The sequence below is a fragment of the Anopheles arabiensis genome, chromosome 2, assembly GCF_016920715.1.
Source record: "Anopheles arabiensis isolate DONGOLA chromosome 2, AaraD3, whole genome shotgun sequence".
Lineage (NCBI taxonomy): Eukaryota > Metazoa > Arthropoda > Insecta > Diptera > Culicidae > Anopheles > Anopheles arabiensis.
The window spans coordinates 15,487,668-15,504,659 of NC_053517.1; the positions used below are offsets into that span (position 1 = coordinate 15,487,668).

The 16,992-nt window shown below is 52.8% G+C and overlaps 3 protein-coding genes across 5 annotated transcripts; 1 reads left to right on the forward strand and 2 right to left on the reverse strand.

Moving 5' to 3' along the window:
• Positions 1 to 404: 404 nt before the first annotated feature.
• Positions 405 to 11,861, reverse strand: LOC120898469 (cell division cycle 7-related protein kinase). 2 transcript variants are annotated; one of them, XR_005738665.1, is made up of 3 exons: positions 5,482 to 11,861; positions 3,916 to 5,411; positions 405 to 3,874 (listed from the first exon to the last, which is right to left on the reverse strand). XR_005738665.1 is itself a non-coding variant. In XM_040304368.1 (2 exons), the coding sequence occupies exons 1-2, from the start codon at positions 5,606 to 5,608 to the stop codon at positions 3,973 to 3,975; spliced, it is 1,566 nt and encodes a 521-aa protein (XP_040160302.1). In that variant the 5' UTR covers positions 5,609 to 11,860; the 3' UTR covers positions 405 to 3,972. The 2 variants fall into 2 exon arrangements, 1 of the variants encoding a protein (XP_040160302.1); XM_040304368.1 differs by having other exon boundaries at positions 405 to 5,411; positions 5,482 to 11,860.
• Positions 11,862 to 12,133: 272 nt separating this feature from the next.
• Positions 12,134 to 14,806, forward strand: LOC120898468 (zinc finger CCCH-type with G patch domain-containing protein). Of its 2 annotated transcripts, XM_040304367.1 has the most exons (3): positions 12,134 to 12,558; positions 12,615 to 13,008; positions 13,073 to 14,806. In XM_040304367.1, the coding sequence occupies exons 2-3, from the start codon at positions 12,961 to 12,963 to the stop codon at positions 14,687 to 14,689; spliced, it is 1,665 nt and encodes a 554-aa protein (XP_040160301.1). In that variant the 5' UTR covers positions 12,134 to 12,558; positions 12,615 to 12,960; the 3' UTR covers positions 14,690 to 14,806. The 2 variants fall into 2 exon arrangements, with proteins under 2 accessions (XP_040160301.1, XP_040160300.1); XM_040304366.1 differs by having other exon boundaries at positions 12,134 to 13,008.
• On the reverse strand, positions 14,782 to 16,983 carry LOC120898467. Its single transcript, XM_040304365.1, has 3 exons — positions 16,669 to 16,983; positions 16,365 to 16,601; positions 14,782 to 16,290 (listed from the first exon to the last, which is right to left on the reverse strand). Exons 1-3 carry the CDS (start codon positions 16,749 to 16,751, stop codon positions 14,892 to 14,894), a joined length of 1,719 nt encoding a protein of 572 aa, XP_040160299.1. The 5' UTR covers positions 16,752 to 16,983; the 3' UTR covers positions 14,782 to 14,891.
• Positions 16,984 to 16,992: the final 9 nt, after the last annotated feature.

Sequence of the window (16,992 nt, forward strand, 5' to 3'; positions counted from 1 at the left end):
TTCAAAAATTCCGTTGCAATACCATTTTAATTGGAAACATGCCTAGAGGTACTTAAACTTGTAGGAGTTTCTTTAATTTGTTTTTTTTTTCACTTACTACATCAGAGACTGCAATTGGATTAAAATTCTTCCCAACCTGTTTCAATAGGATTGCATTCTTTTAATTATGATCATGGGGAGCACATGCGGTCTTTTGCCAAATGGAGGGACAAAACAATGTTTTGCATTGCACCTTCCAGCGTGATCTTGAGGAGTGGTTAGGAAATTTTGTCTCCAGCTCGTCAAACAATAGCAAGTATTGTGCGACCTGCTAAAGCTAAGAAATCGCTAACTTTAATGGAGATTTTATGGATATTTTCTCAATATTAGCACTCCCCTAAAAGCAGGCAAACACCACACGTACATGCATTTTTCATCACTGAAGACGATATTGCGTTTAATGTATCTGGCACGCTTGGGTCTCGTTTGTCTTCTGCCCCCTCATCGCGTACAACCAACGTTGGTTGCACGGGCGGCTGGGTATTACGCTTTAAAATACATTTTACATTCAAATTGTGCTACTTTCCTACATTCCCTGTCACTGCTGCACAGTAGCATATAGGCTTCGCTGCCTTGCGTTTTCATGTGGACCACCCCAAAAACGCACACCACCATTTTACAAGTACACCACCGTTTTATCCTTACACCTCGTTCGTTCGATCTGTTTCCTTCTCCCTACAGCATTTGCCGATTGTTATTCCGTATTTCCCAGGCCTATTACCAAAAACGAGCTTTGCTAGTTTTCATTGTTACAAGTGCGCAATGCATTACCGCTTCCGAGTGCTGGATGCAACCACCACCAGCAGGCGCGCGGCTTTAAACCACAACCGATGAGATCATCTCTATCTCTCGCTCTCTAGCTGACGGCAGGCATATTGTGTTTAATTTCACGAAAAGGAAACAAAAAATACTTTACCACAACGCTACTAACACACGCACACAAAACACTGGGGTGAACGGACGATGATAGCGAGGAAATCATGTGTTTTTTTCATATCAGCACTTGTTTTATTTTTGCTTACGGAGTGGAATAGGGCGAGAAGGGGAAGGGGATGAGGATAATGCATTCGAAAATGATAAAGATGCGAGAGTAGTGGCGATCGTTTGCAAGTGCAATAGAATTCAACAAAAAAACAAGTAATGAAACAATACAATTCACTATCAACTGGCGCATCTCTCTTTTCTCTCTCTCTTTCTTCGTTTGGTGCCCTCTCTTGTATGAACATATCGTTTCTGAATTTGGGGCCCTGAACACAACCAATAATGCCGTCGCGCCGTGGCCCAACGATACAACATATACAAATATACATACATGATGATAGATATACATACATACAGACACTACAATTCTACAGTTTGATGATGATAAATGATGATGATGCGCGATTCTCTTTCCCCTCCCCAGGTTTCCCCATTGGCTAACAAAAACACTGATTATGAGTGTTGTTTCTTTTTTTGTTTTTTTTGCTGTTGTTGCTGTTTAGCGTGCAAACGCTTTGTTTTTTTTTTGTTTTTTTTTGCTTTGATCTACTTAATTGTCCCTCCATTGGTTTAATGTTGTACTTCTTTTCTATATTTTTGTTGTTTGCTGTTGTTGTTATTGCAGTTCTCGTGCGCGTACACGATGGTGGCGCATTTTGGTGTTTGCAAGCGCGCTGCCTGCCTGGCTTACCTGCTCTGCTGCTACTGGCCATGCCATATACCAAGCGGCGACACCGATCAGTTTCCTTGTTGCCCTCTCAATGTTCTCTTTCGCTCTCTCTCTTCTCTTTATGTTACAACTATAATGCTGCTGAGTGTTTCGGCTCTAGCTCTTCACCTGGTTGGTTGGGTTGGGAGTTGCATCTACAGCATGCCACACCGATTTGGTTTACTTAAACGCATCATTGAACGTATCATGATGATGACACCAATGATGATCAGGTCGCGAACAACAAACTCTAAAAAGCAACGGATTAAAACTCGGAACAAACGGAACCAAACGCAACGTTTATCCCCTAATCGCTCTCTCTATCATTCCTTGAACATCCCTCCCCTAAACATTCATACACCGACTTTTACACGCACACACACACACACACTCAAAAATGCTCCCTGCTCAAACAGACTTCCTACGCTTGTTTGGTGAAAAATAATTTAATAAATAGATTAAAAATTACGCCTTCAGCACAAAATCTCTTCCACCGACAAGCGGTCCGACGCGGGTAACGGTGGGGTGTGGCGACGACTTTACGCGCGGGTTCATACATTCACTCTATATACACTCCCCGAATTGATACCACCACACTGTACTGCTGTACCACACAACGAGCACAAATACGAGCAGAGTGTGAGGGAACCGTCGTAAGCACAATTAATAGCGTGCCCCTTTGTTTCCGAAGAATAGATTAAAAAGAAGAAATAAATAATAAGCTTCACGGGGAAGGTTGGCGTGAGTGTGCGCGGTGGCGCGCGCGCGCGCGTCCGCACTCGTTTGCGCAAAACTAGATCATATTGTTTCCTAAACAAACTTGCCTTATAATAGAACCAATGACAAAAAAAAGGTACGTTAATATAAATTAATAATGAAAAAAAAAAAACAAAATTCAACAAACAATGTGCCTGTGCCTGTTGCTGCTGCTGCTATTGCGTACTAATCGTTCTTTGTCTCGGTAATTTCACACACACTAACACACACTTTCACACACGCACAAATAGAAATTACTATCCGTCCCGGCTCCGGCGAGAGAGCTCACAAACAAACGCCAAAACCATCAACACCGGGCGAAGGAACACGCATCCCTATCGATATGTCACGAAAGGGGCGGTGTGGTTGACACGATCAACAGCCCTACCATACCGTGCGTTTGTTAGTGTGTAGTCCTTGTGTGTGTTTGTGTGTGTGTGGAGGTCTTCGTATTTGCTTCCGCTACTTAAAAGTGCAAGGAAATGTGGCCTGATTCGAGCTCAGCCGGTCGGCCCAAACTCACAACCTCCTTTTGCTGGTCTGTCTGTTGGACAGAACGTTTGCTACTACCTTAACTGGTTGGGTGCCGCCAATTTGCTACTCTGGAGGGTTTTGTATGATCTTGATGGATTGTTTGGTTGTTTGTTTGTTCGCTTGATTCGATATTGTAACGACCGTTCGGTTTGGATTCTTTCAGCTAGCCGCTAGTCTTTTCTCGCTTTTGGTAAACAGTGTATCGTCGTCCCCGCTATAGGAGCGGGATGATTTTAGGACGAAAAGGAATGTTAGCTTCCCTTCCTAGCTTGCACTTTCCTAGCTTCCCTCTATCTTTCTCTCTATTGCACGTGCGCGGACGGGTGTTGGTTGTATACTGGCAATCGTTGACAAGGTCGTAGTTGTACGGGATTTTCTCACACATTATCTCTCTCTCTCTCTCTCTGTCTCGCTCTATGGGGCACATTCTTGGTATAGCTTCTTGAACGTAACATTTGCTAAGTAGTGTAGCGTGCACGGCAATTGGCGGTGGCGGTGTGCGCGCTCTTACACGATCTTACAATGCACAACACGCGCGGGAGAACGCGATCAGGGACATCAAGAGCACGTGTCGTTATCTATTCGGTGGTAACTTAAACAAGTATAATGTACTATGCAATGATAATCTCTCTCACATTATCTCTCCTTTTCTGTCTCCATCCATCTCCACTCTACTCGATCAAGCGCGCGCTCGCGAAAAATCTCTTTTTTTCTTTTTTTTTCCTGTCTTCATTTCCTATCTATATACTGGCTTCATAATTGACCCTACCGCCTGGTCTTGCTTGGGGGATAGGAGCTCGTTAGTCTTGCGTTACACATTTGCACAATCTCGCACTTCCGGCGACTGCGTGCGTGCACAATCAGCTTGTCACGCTGTTGCTTTTGTAACCCGGGTGGTGTAACGTACGGTGTGGCAGCGGCTGCGCACGGCAGTGTGTGATGATCGTGCGTTTTCAGTACTGCACCTGAAAGTAGGGATGCTGCAGCGCCTCGGTCGCGCTAATGCGGCGGTGCGGGTTCGTTTCGAGCAGCCGTTCGAGCAGCTCGTACGCATCGGGCCCGTACTCATCGCAATCCGTGTCGCCGACCGGTTCCGCCTCGTCATCGCCAGCACTAGCACCAACGGCGCGGCGCCTCTGGCACAGGCAGGTGTCGGGCGGTTTGCAACAGTTATCGCAACCGTACCGCTGCTCCTCGTCCCGCCCGGACGGCGGACTAGAGCCGCCAGCTACGGCTACTCCACCCGCATCGCCGCCGCCCGCACCGGAGCCCAGCTCGCGCCCATAGTGGATCGCGCGGAAGTTCTGACACAGGCGACGCAAGCTGTACGGCCGTTTGGCCATCGTTTCCGCATCGCAGTGCAGCGTGCGGTCGAGGGCGCGGGCCGTTTCCCGCATCCGCTCGTACCCGAACACCTCGATCATGTGCGCGAGCGAGGTCAGATCGTCGACGTTGCCGAAGAACGGGTAGAGCTTGCTCAGCAGCCCGAGAAAGATGACGCCCGCCGCCCAGATGTCGACGGCGGTCGTCTGGTGCGGATACTTCAGCAGCACCTCCGGCGGCCGGTAGCCGGGCGTGCCGGCCCGCGGCGCATTCATCTCCGGCCGCACCAGGCACCGGTTGCACACCTGCGCCCGGCCGTAACAGCTGCACGCGGACGGCGGCGGTGGGCGGCTGGCGGCGGTGGTGCGACCACCGGAGCTGTTGGGCCGCGATGGTACGCCGCCGAGATCGTTGGTAGTGCTATTCGAGAGTTTGAGCGGGCGCTTGAGCGCTTTCCGCACCGGGACGACCTGCTTCGGCTCCTCCTGCTCGCACTTGGCAGGAGCAGCAGTCTCGGGGCAGGGATCGGGCCCGCGCAGCGACAGCACGCCCTGGTCCGTTTCCTGCGCGAGCCCAAAGTCCACCAGCACGTAGGTGCCGCCGTGGCGCGGGCTGTGCAGAAAATTGCTCGGCTTCACGTCCCGATGGATCACGCCGTGCAGGTGGACGCGCTCGAGCGCGATCAGCAGCTGCCGCAGGTAGCGCTGCACCTCGGCCGGGGTCAGCTGCGCGTAGTACTGGTGAAACGGTTCCTGCGGAATGTAGTTCATCACGAGCCCGACCGAACCCTGGTGCCGGAAGCCATCGACCAGCCCGACCACGTTCCGCTGGCCACCGATCTTCCGCATGCACAGGATCTCGCGCGCGATCCGAGTCGGGTGGCTCGTCGGCGTGATTAGCTTGATCGCGAACTGGCGCCGGGCGCCGACCGGCAGATGCTGCTCGCTGCGCAGCGTCGCCAGCGAGACCGTGCTGAACGTGCCCTTGTCAATCATGCCGTGCACGACGTACCGATCCCAGACCGTTAGCTTTTCCCGCTGGGACACATCGGCGGCGGCGATCGACGAGGCTGCAAGGTGCACAGAACGAAAGGCAATGATTAATATGAATCGATCGAGCAGAAACGCGATTGTACATACCATTACACCCTCCCGATTGGAGCTCCTTGGGCGTTCCAGCATCTTCCGCATCCACTGTCGTCTGCTGCTGTGCTCCCTCCTGCTCTCCGCTACCACCACCAGTCGTCGTCTGCTGCACGCAATCCATCCGGCCGTTGTTGTATCTGCACGCGTATGCACTGTGGCCACTCACGATGCTCTCAATCCGGAATTGAAGTCACCACGAAATAGCGAAACCGTCGCGTGACTATATTGCAACGACGACTATCTCCTCTTCTACCTAGGCTGGGTTGCAGTAAAGGACCGACCGTTGGCGTTGCAATGGCCTTGCAGGGTTTTTGTTCCTTGACCGTTTCTTTCCCTCCTTCTCTTTCTCTCTCTCTCTCTTTGTCTCTCACGTTACTACTTATTCACGAGCCTCTTTAGTGGGTGTTTGTTTGTAATTTGTCGTTAGCTTTTTGTTTTGTTTAAGATGGCTTTACGCTTTGTACTTTACAGAACACAACCCCCTGCGTGGTTGTTCTTGTCTTCTCTCCCCCTCCACACACACTGCTGATACCGTCGTGTGCGTGGCTCTGCTCGCACGGGTGTTTGTGTGTGTGTGTGTGTACGGGGACAAGGAATTGTGCGAATGTTGTAAATATCACAAGAAGAGCGTTCAAATGCACAGGCAAACACACACACGCACGCACGTACGCACGCAATCAAACCCGTCTTATGCACCCGTGTCCGTTGTGTGGTTTGAGGTGCGTTTTTTTTTTGTCGAGGGGTGTAGTGGTGGTGGTGGCGGCAACGTTGGCAACGGTTGTGACAGGCGTTCTATTTCGCCTATCTTCTTCCACGCCGTCCGGTTGCTTTGTGTTGCAGTTACTACTTCTGCTGCTGCTGCTGCTACTTCGATGCGTTTCACGCGTTCACGTCACAACACTGCAGTGTGTATCGACCCGCGTGTGTGTGTGTCGAAATGTGGAGCACAACGTGAATGTGTAGGAGGCGCAGAAAACTTGCTCCCCACAGCAGCACGGCCAGACGAACGAAGTACGTGTGTCGTGTCCTCTCTCGTGCACCGTTTTTTTTCCCCGTTTTGTATTCTTCGGTATCACACGTTATTATTATTTGTTGTTCTTTTTTTACGAGCGAATATGATGTTGCTGCATCGATGCGAAGGAGTATTGTTTTTCGGGTAATGGAATGCCAATTGGTTCACGCGCTCACCTTCCCTCGAAGCACCTCGCCAAGCGTTGGGGATTTGGACGGGGGAGGGGGCACTACAGGTTGTCACACTAAGCTTGAAACTCCGCGCGAGGATGCAGTGCACTTGCGTGCTCGATGCCGTAATATTACCCACTGACGACGATCGCAAGCCCCCCAAAGGCCGATATTCGCGCGCGTGTTTGTATGCGTAATGCTGCTCAAGATAAATACCTTCCTGCACTCAGCTGTGCTCGTGGTTTTGTTTTTCTTTTCCTTTTTTCCCTGCGCCCGCTCGCTCAGCTGAGCGTTTTCTGTAAAGTTGAAACTGCAACTGCTTGTTCCGTCCTGCTTCCGCGCGCGATGGACTTGCGGTTCGCTCACTCACTTGCAGCGCTCACTCGCTCACTCGCTCGTTCGCTCTCTCTTTCTCTCTCTCTCTTTTGCTTCCTCACTTGCATACACACCAATGCATGCAGCCAATCGTCTTCGATCGTCTTCGCGGGGGTTTGACGGGCGCGGTGTGGTTTGGGTTGCGCGTTGTTGGGTTTGTTTTTGTTTTTGTATTGCCCTTTCGCTCTCGCTCCGTCTCGTCTCGCTAGTGCTTCCTTTTCTTACGCTCTGGCGCGCGCGAATGATGCGAGTGTGTGATGTCTGTCCTCTGTTGAATCGATTACATCGCCTTCACAGCTTCACCACCACTCCGTCGCCATGCTTCGTGCGCCGTAGTCGAACAGAGAACGCAACAACAACAACAACAACAGCTCCGAATGCAATGTGTTTGGTGGTATTGTGTGCGGGCCCGCGGAATAGTGTTTAGTGTTTGCGTGTGGCCAACGCGCGTTTGTTGCACGACGATGCACCGAAGGAGCCGTTCGGTTCGGGGCGGCTGTACACGTACCAGTACACGCGCACAAACACACACACACAAGCGCGGATCCGTCCACGGCTGATCGCAATCACAGCGCTGCCATCGTGAAGCTGCTGCTGCTGCGGGGCGAGCGCGCTGGGAGATGCAACAAATACTGGGCGAAAAATCGCGTTTCGCTTCACGCGAGCGGCATGCAGCAAAACCGGGGCGGGGTGTGTGAGTGAGTGTGTGTGTTTCAGTGCCAATGCGGTGTGCTATCGATGAAGCGTATAATCATGGGTGCACTGGCCCACCATTGTTCGTTGCACGGTCAGAGGCGCGGCGCGACAGCAGCAGGAAGGAGACGGTGGGTTGGTGCAGTTTTCGTAAGCGAAAGGGAATGATTCAATCGAACTGGTGGTGGTGGTGGTAGGGGGACTGCTACTATTGCCGTTTATAATACTTGTACCGGAGCGCGTTCGGTGACGGGCAGGCTGGAAGTTGGCCGAGTCTCCACCAACGTGTGTGCATGTGTGAGAGACTGTGAATGCATAAAAGGAAGGCCAAAAAGAAGGCGCGTCAAGGTCACTTCGAGACGGGGGGCGGGTAATGGGAGGAGAGCTATTTTTGTTCGCCGTGTTCTCCGGCCAGGAAACAGGCTGCTGCTGTATGGAAACGACGTGAGCTGCAGCACGTCGTCAACGGCGAAGGAGGCTGCTGTTGCTGGTACGGTGCAGCAGTAAGAAGCGCAACATAACGTAAAAAACACGGTCAGAGTGGGCTATGGAATCGTAACTGCACACACTGCCACTCGCGCACACACACACATACACACTCTCCACGGGGTCCGCGTTGGGATTTGCTTGCTCTTTACCGAAGATGAGGCGAGAGGTAAAACCAAAAAAAACGTTCCCAGATGAAGGTGGACGCGTTTTTGCATGTACACCTTCTTGTGTGCTTGTTCGTTGCCGTGTACTGTGTGATGCTACTCTGCTCGCTGGCGGCCGATTTCACACTCGCTCGCACATGAACAAGGGAATACGCACAAACACACACACATACGCGCCACCGCGCACCGTGTTTGGGGAGGAAAAACACACATTAACAAGTAGCCATTTCCCGTGTCAGCAGCGGGCCATGTGCTTTTTTGCTGCTGCCTCGTGTAGCCCCGGATGGAACACAAAGGAAAAGCGCTCCAGAGGGCTGTTCTGTGCTGTCTCGCTCACCGACCGGATCCGGATCCCATCCAAGGAAAGGTGGTGGTGCCCCGTGAACGTTTGGTTTGGGTAAAGCGAACAGTTTTCCCCTTTTCTTTTGGCACACACTTTACGCACGGCGCACTCTTCCTTCACAGTGCCATCCTCCTCGTGGTCGCTTGGGGTTGGCAGCGTGAACAATATCCTTTTCCTTGCACGATGCACCACGCGGTTTGTGCGCGGAGAAAAACACCACCTGGACTGAGTGTGTGTCGTTTTGGTGTCAGCGGCTGAGATCTCTCTCTCTCTCACACACACACACACACGTGCGCCTTGCGCCAGGGGGAGTAGTAGTAGTCGGGTGATTTTAGCGAATCACTTCCGGTGCAATTTGAGCGCGTGGTTTCCACTTCCGTTGCTGGCTGGCTGGTCGGAGGGTGGGTGGGTGGTGTTTCACGGGGTTCACACGATCAAATCGGGACAAACTATTGCAGCTGAAGGAGCGCCGGAACCGAATAGACAGAGTGGTCGGGATGATTTGCTGCGATGCACTGTTCCGTTTTTACAGCGAGCGTGCGCCTCTCGCAGTAAGTGCAACAAGCAAGCTCCTGCTAGCGCTGTGTGTGTTTGGGTGTGTGTGTGCGTGCGTTACAACTGTCCGGTTGCTGTGTTGCGTGTGACATTAACTAGACTAGTGGTTGGTAGTACATAGCCGCGGCACACTCGGATGACATGCTGTTGCTGTTTCGCTTCTCTCGCTGCTGCTCTCGCACACTGTGTTACTGTTCGCACGCTGCTGCACTTTTCTTTCGCATTGCAAGCACCGCGATGCTGTTGCTGATATCCCCTCCCGCTCCTTCACTGCAGGGACCACTACTACGACTCTAGGGACAACGCCAATTTCACCCCTTTACCACTCTCGCTCTCGCTCTCGCTCTCTCTCTCTTTCTCGTCGCAAGCTCGCGCACGATTCGATCGCCGTTTGTCTCGTTCTGCCGCCGTTTCTCCGCGGCTCAAAAGTGCAGCCGGGGGTGGGGGGGTAAGGGAAATTCAGCCACTGTCTGTGTGCACTTCTTTCGCTTTTCCTTGGTGCCTGGGAGTTGCGCTTCGCACCTGTGTCCACCTACCGGCCTGTGCTATCTTTTCGGCACAACGTAAGTCCGGGCACGATTGCACTGATTAAAATGCAGCTCAGGTTGCAAAGAGGTCGCGGGTTCCGCTATTTACACAGCCCGTGATGCTGATAATGGACATACACTCACACACGCGCGCGCTGACTGCTGTGATCGATCGATAAAACTGCAACTGCACAGCACTGACAGCAAATCCCTCGTGCCTTCTCTCTCGTTCTCTCTTTCTTGTTCGATCTTGTTCATTCGCGTTGCTCAGCACCACGTTTTGGGCACAGCGCTGCCGCCGCCACCACCACCTCACACCACGTTGTCTAGTGTTCTCTCCGTTGCCTCCCTCCGTCTCTCCCTCTCCCGCACAGCATGGAACGTCGATCCGCGGCACCGCTTTCGTGGGTGAACAAACCGGACTGGCAGGCAGGCCGGCCTTACCGCGTGTGTTTTTTTCGTCCGATACACAGCCCGCGTGAGCGTTTGTGTGGTTAGGATGCCATGCGTTCGAGCTGCTGCTGCTGCCTGCTACTTGCCAAATGCACGAGCACCGGAGCCGTAAAAAAAACCACGCGCTTGCTACGTTGAAACTGCCGCGCGCCACTGCTGTTCCTGCTGCTGCGGTGTTTGCTGTCCGTAGTGGTGCTTACGCAGTTTTACGCACTGTACTCGCACCCCGAGAACAAAGCGAATCCTCCGGTAAGCTGGGGGGACGGGCGGACGCCAAGGGTTACACACGGGAGGCGCGTAGCTCGGGAGAGGGAGAGAGAGAGCACGAACGGTGCGGGCGCGACAGAAAGAGATAAGGCGTGTTTTGAAGAGAGCTGTGCGTTTAGTCAGTGTAAAAAGCGCGTCACTCCCCCGATTGGCACTTGCTGTTGTTGTTGTTGTTCTTGTTGTTGCTGCCGCCGTTGTTGCTCTTCTTGGTTGTGTGTTCGATTTTTCCTCTTTTTCCTTTGCCGCTCCTATCGCAGAAAAGAAGAGGCTCGAAGCACGCTTACGGGCGACCACGATGCTGGGATGGGCTGGAACAAACAAACAACTCCGATCGGGACGGCGAGCATCGGAGACGGGGTGGTGGGATTAAATGATGACGATGACCCGACCCGTGGGGGGGAAGAAGAGGCAGAAGAAAATACTGATGTACGCACACCCGCTCACAGACACACACACACACACACACGGGTATTCGGGATAGGGAGTGCGAAGAAAAAAACAACGGGATCCAATGTCCGCCACCACTATAGCTGCCCTTCCCGCACGCTTCCCGAGGGCTGGCGAGTTGAATGCCTTATGCTGAGTACGCGATGCTCGACCGCGTGGTTTTGTGGCTGATTTTGGAGCAGGCACACAATAAAGGGGTCACTTACACCCTTGCAGGCAGCGACCGACTGGGTGGTGATGGTGGTGGTGGTATATTAGCGTTCAAATAAATACTATGACTAGAACGGTACACTGTGTGTAGGTAGCAGCTCTTCCCCACGTTCTCACACTCTCTTTCTCGTTACGACGCACACACACACTAGAACGGACAGCGACGCCTACTTGGAGATGTAGCTGCACCGCGAACAATTTCTAAAACGTGCGGAAAAAGCAAACACACATGCACAACCACACATACACACTATGGCTATTGTTTGTTGGGGGGTAATTGTTGCTGAATTGTTGCTGTTGTTGTACAGAAACGCACTACAAGTACACACACGTCGCACCGCGACTGACGCGCTCGGTTTGGGAAAAAGTCAAAGCCCGTGTGCCCTGCTAGCCGCAACAGAGACAAGCAAAACCTCGCGCTAGGGAACAGTCGGGAACGATTTTTTTTACTATAAAGCGTGCTGAGCGTCTGCATCCGCTAGACAGAGAGCGCACACAAGCGCACGAGTGAGATGGAGAGTGAGCGAACGAGAGAGAGAGAGTGGCACACGCACACGGGAAAGCCAATGGATCGATAAACAGGGAACAGGGAAGGGTTGTTTTGTTGGTTCTAGACAAAGGTTAAATTTTTAAAATCATTAAAATGTTGTGTTGCTAAAATGTCTCTTAGCCCAGTAAAAGCAACCGGGTTTCAAGAGAAAGGAAAGAAAGAACGCGGGAGAGTGCCGTTTAGTGTGCCTTTCTTGCTGTTGTTTTCGTTGCCCTTTGTTTGCGATGTGCACGCTCTCTCGCTCTCGCTATTCTCACACAGCTGGGCATGAAGGGTACAAACACACACACAAAAAAGGAAAGGTAGAGCGAGAAGGAGCAAGCGTACTCGCGCGTCTACTTGAACGATGATTTCAGCGCGGTGATGTAAGCCGGCACAGCTGTTTGCGAGAGCGAGACGCTCGCTAAGGTCGCTCGCGTACACGGGCGGGTGCGAAAGCGAGACCGCCACTCCCGGCGCGGGCTTTGTTTTTCCAAACAATCGCGTGCCGCAGCCGCCAGCCAGTTGAGTGGGAGAGTCGCGGGCTTTTCGCTCCGCACACAGTTTTCCCCGGGCGGGCGTTTGCTCTCGTGCGCGCGCGTTGTGTCAGGGAAGAGGAAGTCGTGCTTTTGTTTCACTCCGTCCGCGTATGCGGCGTTTCTCGCTCGCACCGGTTGCATATCCAGCAGCGGCAAAAACAACAACTGCTTCCGCGAAACATCTGACATCTGTCAAAGATGCGCATCGGAGAAAAAGCCGAAGGGGGGCGCAACACGCAATCCGCAAACCCGTTTTTGCGCAATCTCGGCGTCTTGCTTTGCTTTTGTTTTTCGATTTGTTTGTACCATTTCACCGTTGGCTTTTTCGAAAATTGAAATTATTTTAATTTGCAGAAAAATATAATTGCATCGACATTTGTTGCTGGCATAACGGTCAGTTCCAGTGGGCGCTCGGCCGAAAGGAAATGCAGCGGTGCGTATCCTCTGCAACAGAAATGCATAATTTGAAGTACGACAAGGTCGAGGAGGCGGTGGAAGAGAGGGAGATGCTGGGAAGATCAAAACAGAAGCAAACTGACAGCTTTCAAACGACCCAAAACGTCAACAAACGAACTGTCGGTCGTCGAAAAGTAAAACAAACAGTTTGTTTTAGGGGATTGCTTTTTTCTGGAATTGTGATACGTAGGTTGTCGGGGTAATAAATTTGCGTTGGTGGGGCTTAGGCTGCTTCCCAGCTGCAATGAGTGTGGACGAGCTGAATCAATCGATACTGCAATACAAAGAGCAGGTATGGGATGAAATTGGCACTGGAATAGGTCTGTTTTTGTTGACTCATTTTCGTCCGATTTCAGCTGGAACAGATTGCACAAGCCCTACAGCTGACGAGGGATGAAACGGAACGAAACGAGCTGAACAAACTCAAGTCCGATCTAATCGAGCTGCTCGAACTGACGGTGGAATCACTCGCAGCTACAAGTGATGACGACGACGCGCCGGACACGACTGAACGAGCACCCCCTGCAACTGCGGACAATCCGATCGACGATGAGTTTGCACTGTTTATGCGCGAAATCAAAGAGCTCCAAACGGAGGACTCAGCAGCTGGAGAGCAGGCGGGAGAGCAGGCGGGAGAGCAGCCAGCAACCGAACCGGAAGGCCAGTCAAACGACGGCGATGCCGACAACGATGACGATGCCGACAATGACGACGATGCCGACAACGACGACGACCTAGATCTTGACGGGCTGGTCGGGAGCAAGTGTTCCGCACCGCACCTGCACACCTGGGGCTCGACCGTGTACCACAACGCGATGGTATGCAGCCTGGACGCGGACGATCTGGCCCACGCTACCGCCAAAGTGCTGTTCACCAATCCAACCCACCGCGAGATGCTACCATGTGCGTACTTTCTCGAGGGCGAGTGTCGCTTCACGGACGAAAAGTGTCGTTACTCGCACGGGGAAGTGGTCCGGTTGGATCAGTTGCGGGACTACCGCGCACCGCAGTTCGAGCGATTGCGCCGGGCAGGCAGCCGAGCGCTGGTCAAGCAACCCACACGCCTGTGGTGCAAGGGCACGGTGACGGAGGTGGACTTTGACGCGAAGCGCTGCAAAGTTCGGCTCGAGGAGGGCAAGCGCGAACAGCTGGAGGTACCGTTCGAAGATCTGCTACCGCTGGACGAGGACGAGGATGGGCAGGAAGCGGCGGAGGACAGCGAGTCGGACACCGGTGGTGCCGGCGAGGAGGAAGCCGACGATGAAGCGCTGCGGAAAGCGTTGCTGGTGGAGAAAAGTCTCTTCCATCCCGCACCCGACCGGCGGCTGGGCGAATGGGAAGAACACACGCGTGGTATCGGTTCGAAAATCATGCAAAAAATGGGCTACATCGTTGGCACCGGGCTGGGGCGGGAGGGTGAGGGCATCGTAGTGCCGGTAAGTGCGCAGGTGCTGCCGCAGGGCCGCTCGCTCGACTACTGTATGGAGCTGCGCGAACAATCGAACGGCGATAAGGATCTGTTCAGCGTGGAGAAAAAGCTGGTACAGCTGAAGCGGCAGGAGGCAAAGCGAGCCGCCAAGGATTATGAGCGCCAGCGGGCCCGGGAGAGCAAATCGAGGGATGTGTTCAGCTTCATCAACGAGCAGGTGTTTAGCGGTTCTGGAGGCGAAAGCTCCCGGCCGAACCGGAACCGACCGGGCGCACTGAGCAGACAGGAGCTGAAGGAGCATTCGTGCAAAAACCTCAACATTGCCAGCCTGAAGCTGTCGGAAGAGATACGCCGAACGGAGGCGGATGTGGAGCGGTTGAAGATAGCGCTCACGAGACACCGGGCCGGTACGCCCGCGGCAGACAATCTGCTGCGCCAGATCGATGCCAAGCGGGCGGAAATTTCGCGCATGCAGGCATCGGAGGGTAACATCTCGCGGGAGCAGCAGCTGCGCAGCGACAAGAAAAAGTTGACGATATTTTAAGTGAAAGCAGGAAGGTAGAAAATGCAATAAGAATTAAGTGTAGTGTTAAGCGAGAACGCACTATGGCAAGCCCTTATAATAAACCTCATGCATCAACATGTTCATACCATTTACATATATTTATATGAGCAACTTTTACTTAACTAACAAACGCACGCACACTTTCGCTCTATTTCCTTGGGAATGTCCTTGGCACCATCCACTACTGGCCGCCGGCCCGTTCCAGTGCCGCTTTGGTTTCGCGCTTGATCGTTTGCGCAATTATCCGCAGCACGTGCGGATCGGTTATCTGTTCGCACAGCTGCTGATAGCATCCGTTCATGATGTCTTTCACCAGGGAAGCGTCCGTTGCCGCTGGGCGATGCTGTGCCGCCTGCTTCAGTTCATCGCATTCTCGCTGCAGCTGGTCTAGCTGCTGGCGCCACGATTCCGAACGTTGATGTTCTTGCTCCAACTGTTCTTTGACACGCGTCCGGTCATGCCGAGCTTCTGCTAGCTGTTCCCGGGCTGCGTTCATTTCTTTGGTCGCATCTTCAGTGGTTAGTTTTTCCTCTGCAAGCTGCTTTTCAAGCGCATCGAGCGTTGCTTTCTGCCGTACCGACTCCGCATTGCTTGTTTCGAGCTGTAACTCCAAACTGCGGATGGTTTCCTTGTGGTGACGTTCCAGCTCTTCCAGCGTTTTGATTTGTTGCTCCAGCTTGGCGTTTGTCTCTCGCGTTCCATCCCTTTCCGCTGCTTCTAGTGTGCGCACTTTGCTTTTTAGCGCATGATTGGTACGCTTCAGCTCGAGCAGCTTCTCTTCCAGCTCGAGCACTTCGGCATCCTTGTCGGCTACGCTCTGAGGACGTTCCGACGAACCCGACGACCCTCCCTGGTGCAGGTTAAGCAAATCGATCCGATCGAGCACACGGTCAAGCTTCGATTCGAGCTTTGTCAGATTCATGCGCATTTCCGTGTTTTGCATGCGATTTTCGCTCATAATCAAGTTGAAATTCACATCCGCCATCGTCGTGCCATTCCCCTGACCTGTGACGGACCCACCGTGGCCCGCGGGGACCATTCCTGCCAGCGGAACCATCTGCATACCGACCGCCGACGTGTAATTGGGCCGTCGGATCGGTCGCGTCGTAATGGTCTCAATCTTCGAGTCGGACGTATCGGACGAATCGGACCCGGGTGCGGTCGTGGGAATCGGGGGTGGTTTCACCTTCTCCGGCAGGGGCATCGCTTGCCCACCCATGCGTGCCATGCGTGCCGCCAGCTCGGACCGTTTGCTGTTCGGCGGTGCGGGCGGATCCCGTTCCACCTCCGACAGTGGTTCCTCGACGATTGGTTCACGTTCCACGCAGCACCACGATTCGATCGCAGCAAGCAACGCCTGTCGCTCGGTTTCGGCTTCGATCAGCACGCTCCAAAACTCGTTCGAATCATCCGCCCGGAACTGGAGATAGTTCTGTTTGAGGAAAAGCTTCGTGTCGGAGGATAGTGTCACCGTGGCTAGTACATCCGTCTTCGTGCGGTATAGCAGCAACCGGTGACCGGCGGAGGAGTTGAGCAACGCAAGTCCCACGCTGCCCAGGTAAACATTGTCACGATCAACGCTGGGGCAGAGTGAGGTGAGACAGAAATGTTGCGTTCATTGCGAAGTGCAGGTATCGCAGAAATGTTTACTTACAGCTTGTAGGCCGAAACGACCGATGCCCGTACGATGGTCCATTCCGGAGGAGCTTTGGACGACTCTTCCGCCGTCTCGTCTTCGGCCGGTTCGGCGGGAACGTATCGGAAATTGGATGGACCGTAGCGATCGGAGATTTTGACCGGCTTCGGTGCAGCGGAAACGCTCGCACGCTCGCTACTACCTACGCTAGCAGTGCCTTTGGGCGTGAAGCCAAACAGTTTGGCCAGTGTGGAGCTGCGCGAATTAACAGGATTAGTCATCGGTCCGTGGTTTGCTTTCTTACCAGCTCTGCTCCACTTACTTGGCGCTGTTGGAGTGCGTTGGTTTGAAGAATTCTTCGTCATCCGATTCATGGTCCCCGCCTCGCCCAACGTCACCAAACATCGAGGCAGTGGATAAATCGAGGAAAAATAGAGCGATAGAGCGTTATTTAGCGTTATTTGTGGTGCAGTCGAGTAATCGTTTGTTTTGATTGCTTTCTGTTAGACAACACCAACACATGACGTATCGAAACGGTGCAGCACAGGGTGGCACAAACAGCATTAGGCAAATTCAATCGAAACACTCCAAAAGGAAAGTAAAATAGGTACGTTAAACAGAATTTTAATTATAACTGTGATCAGCG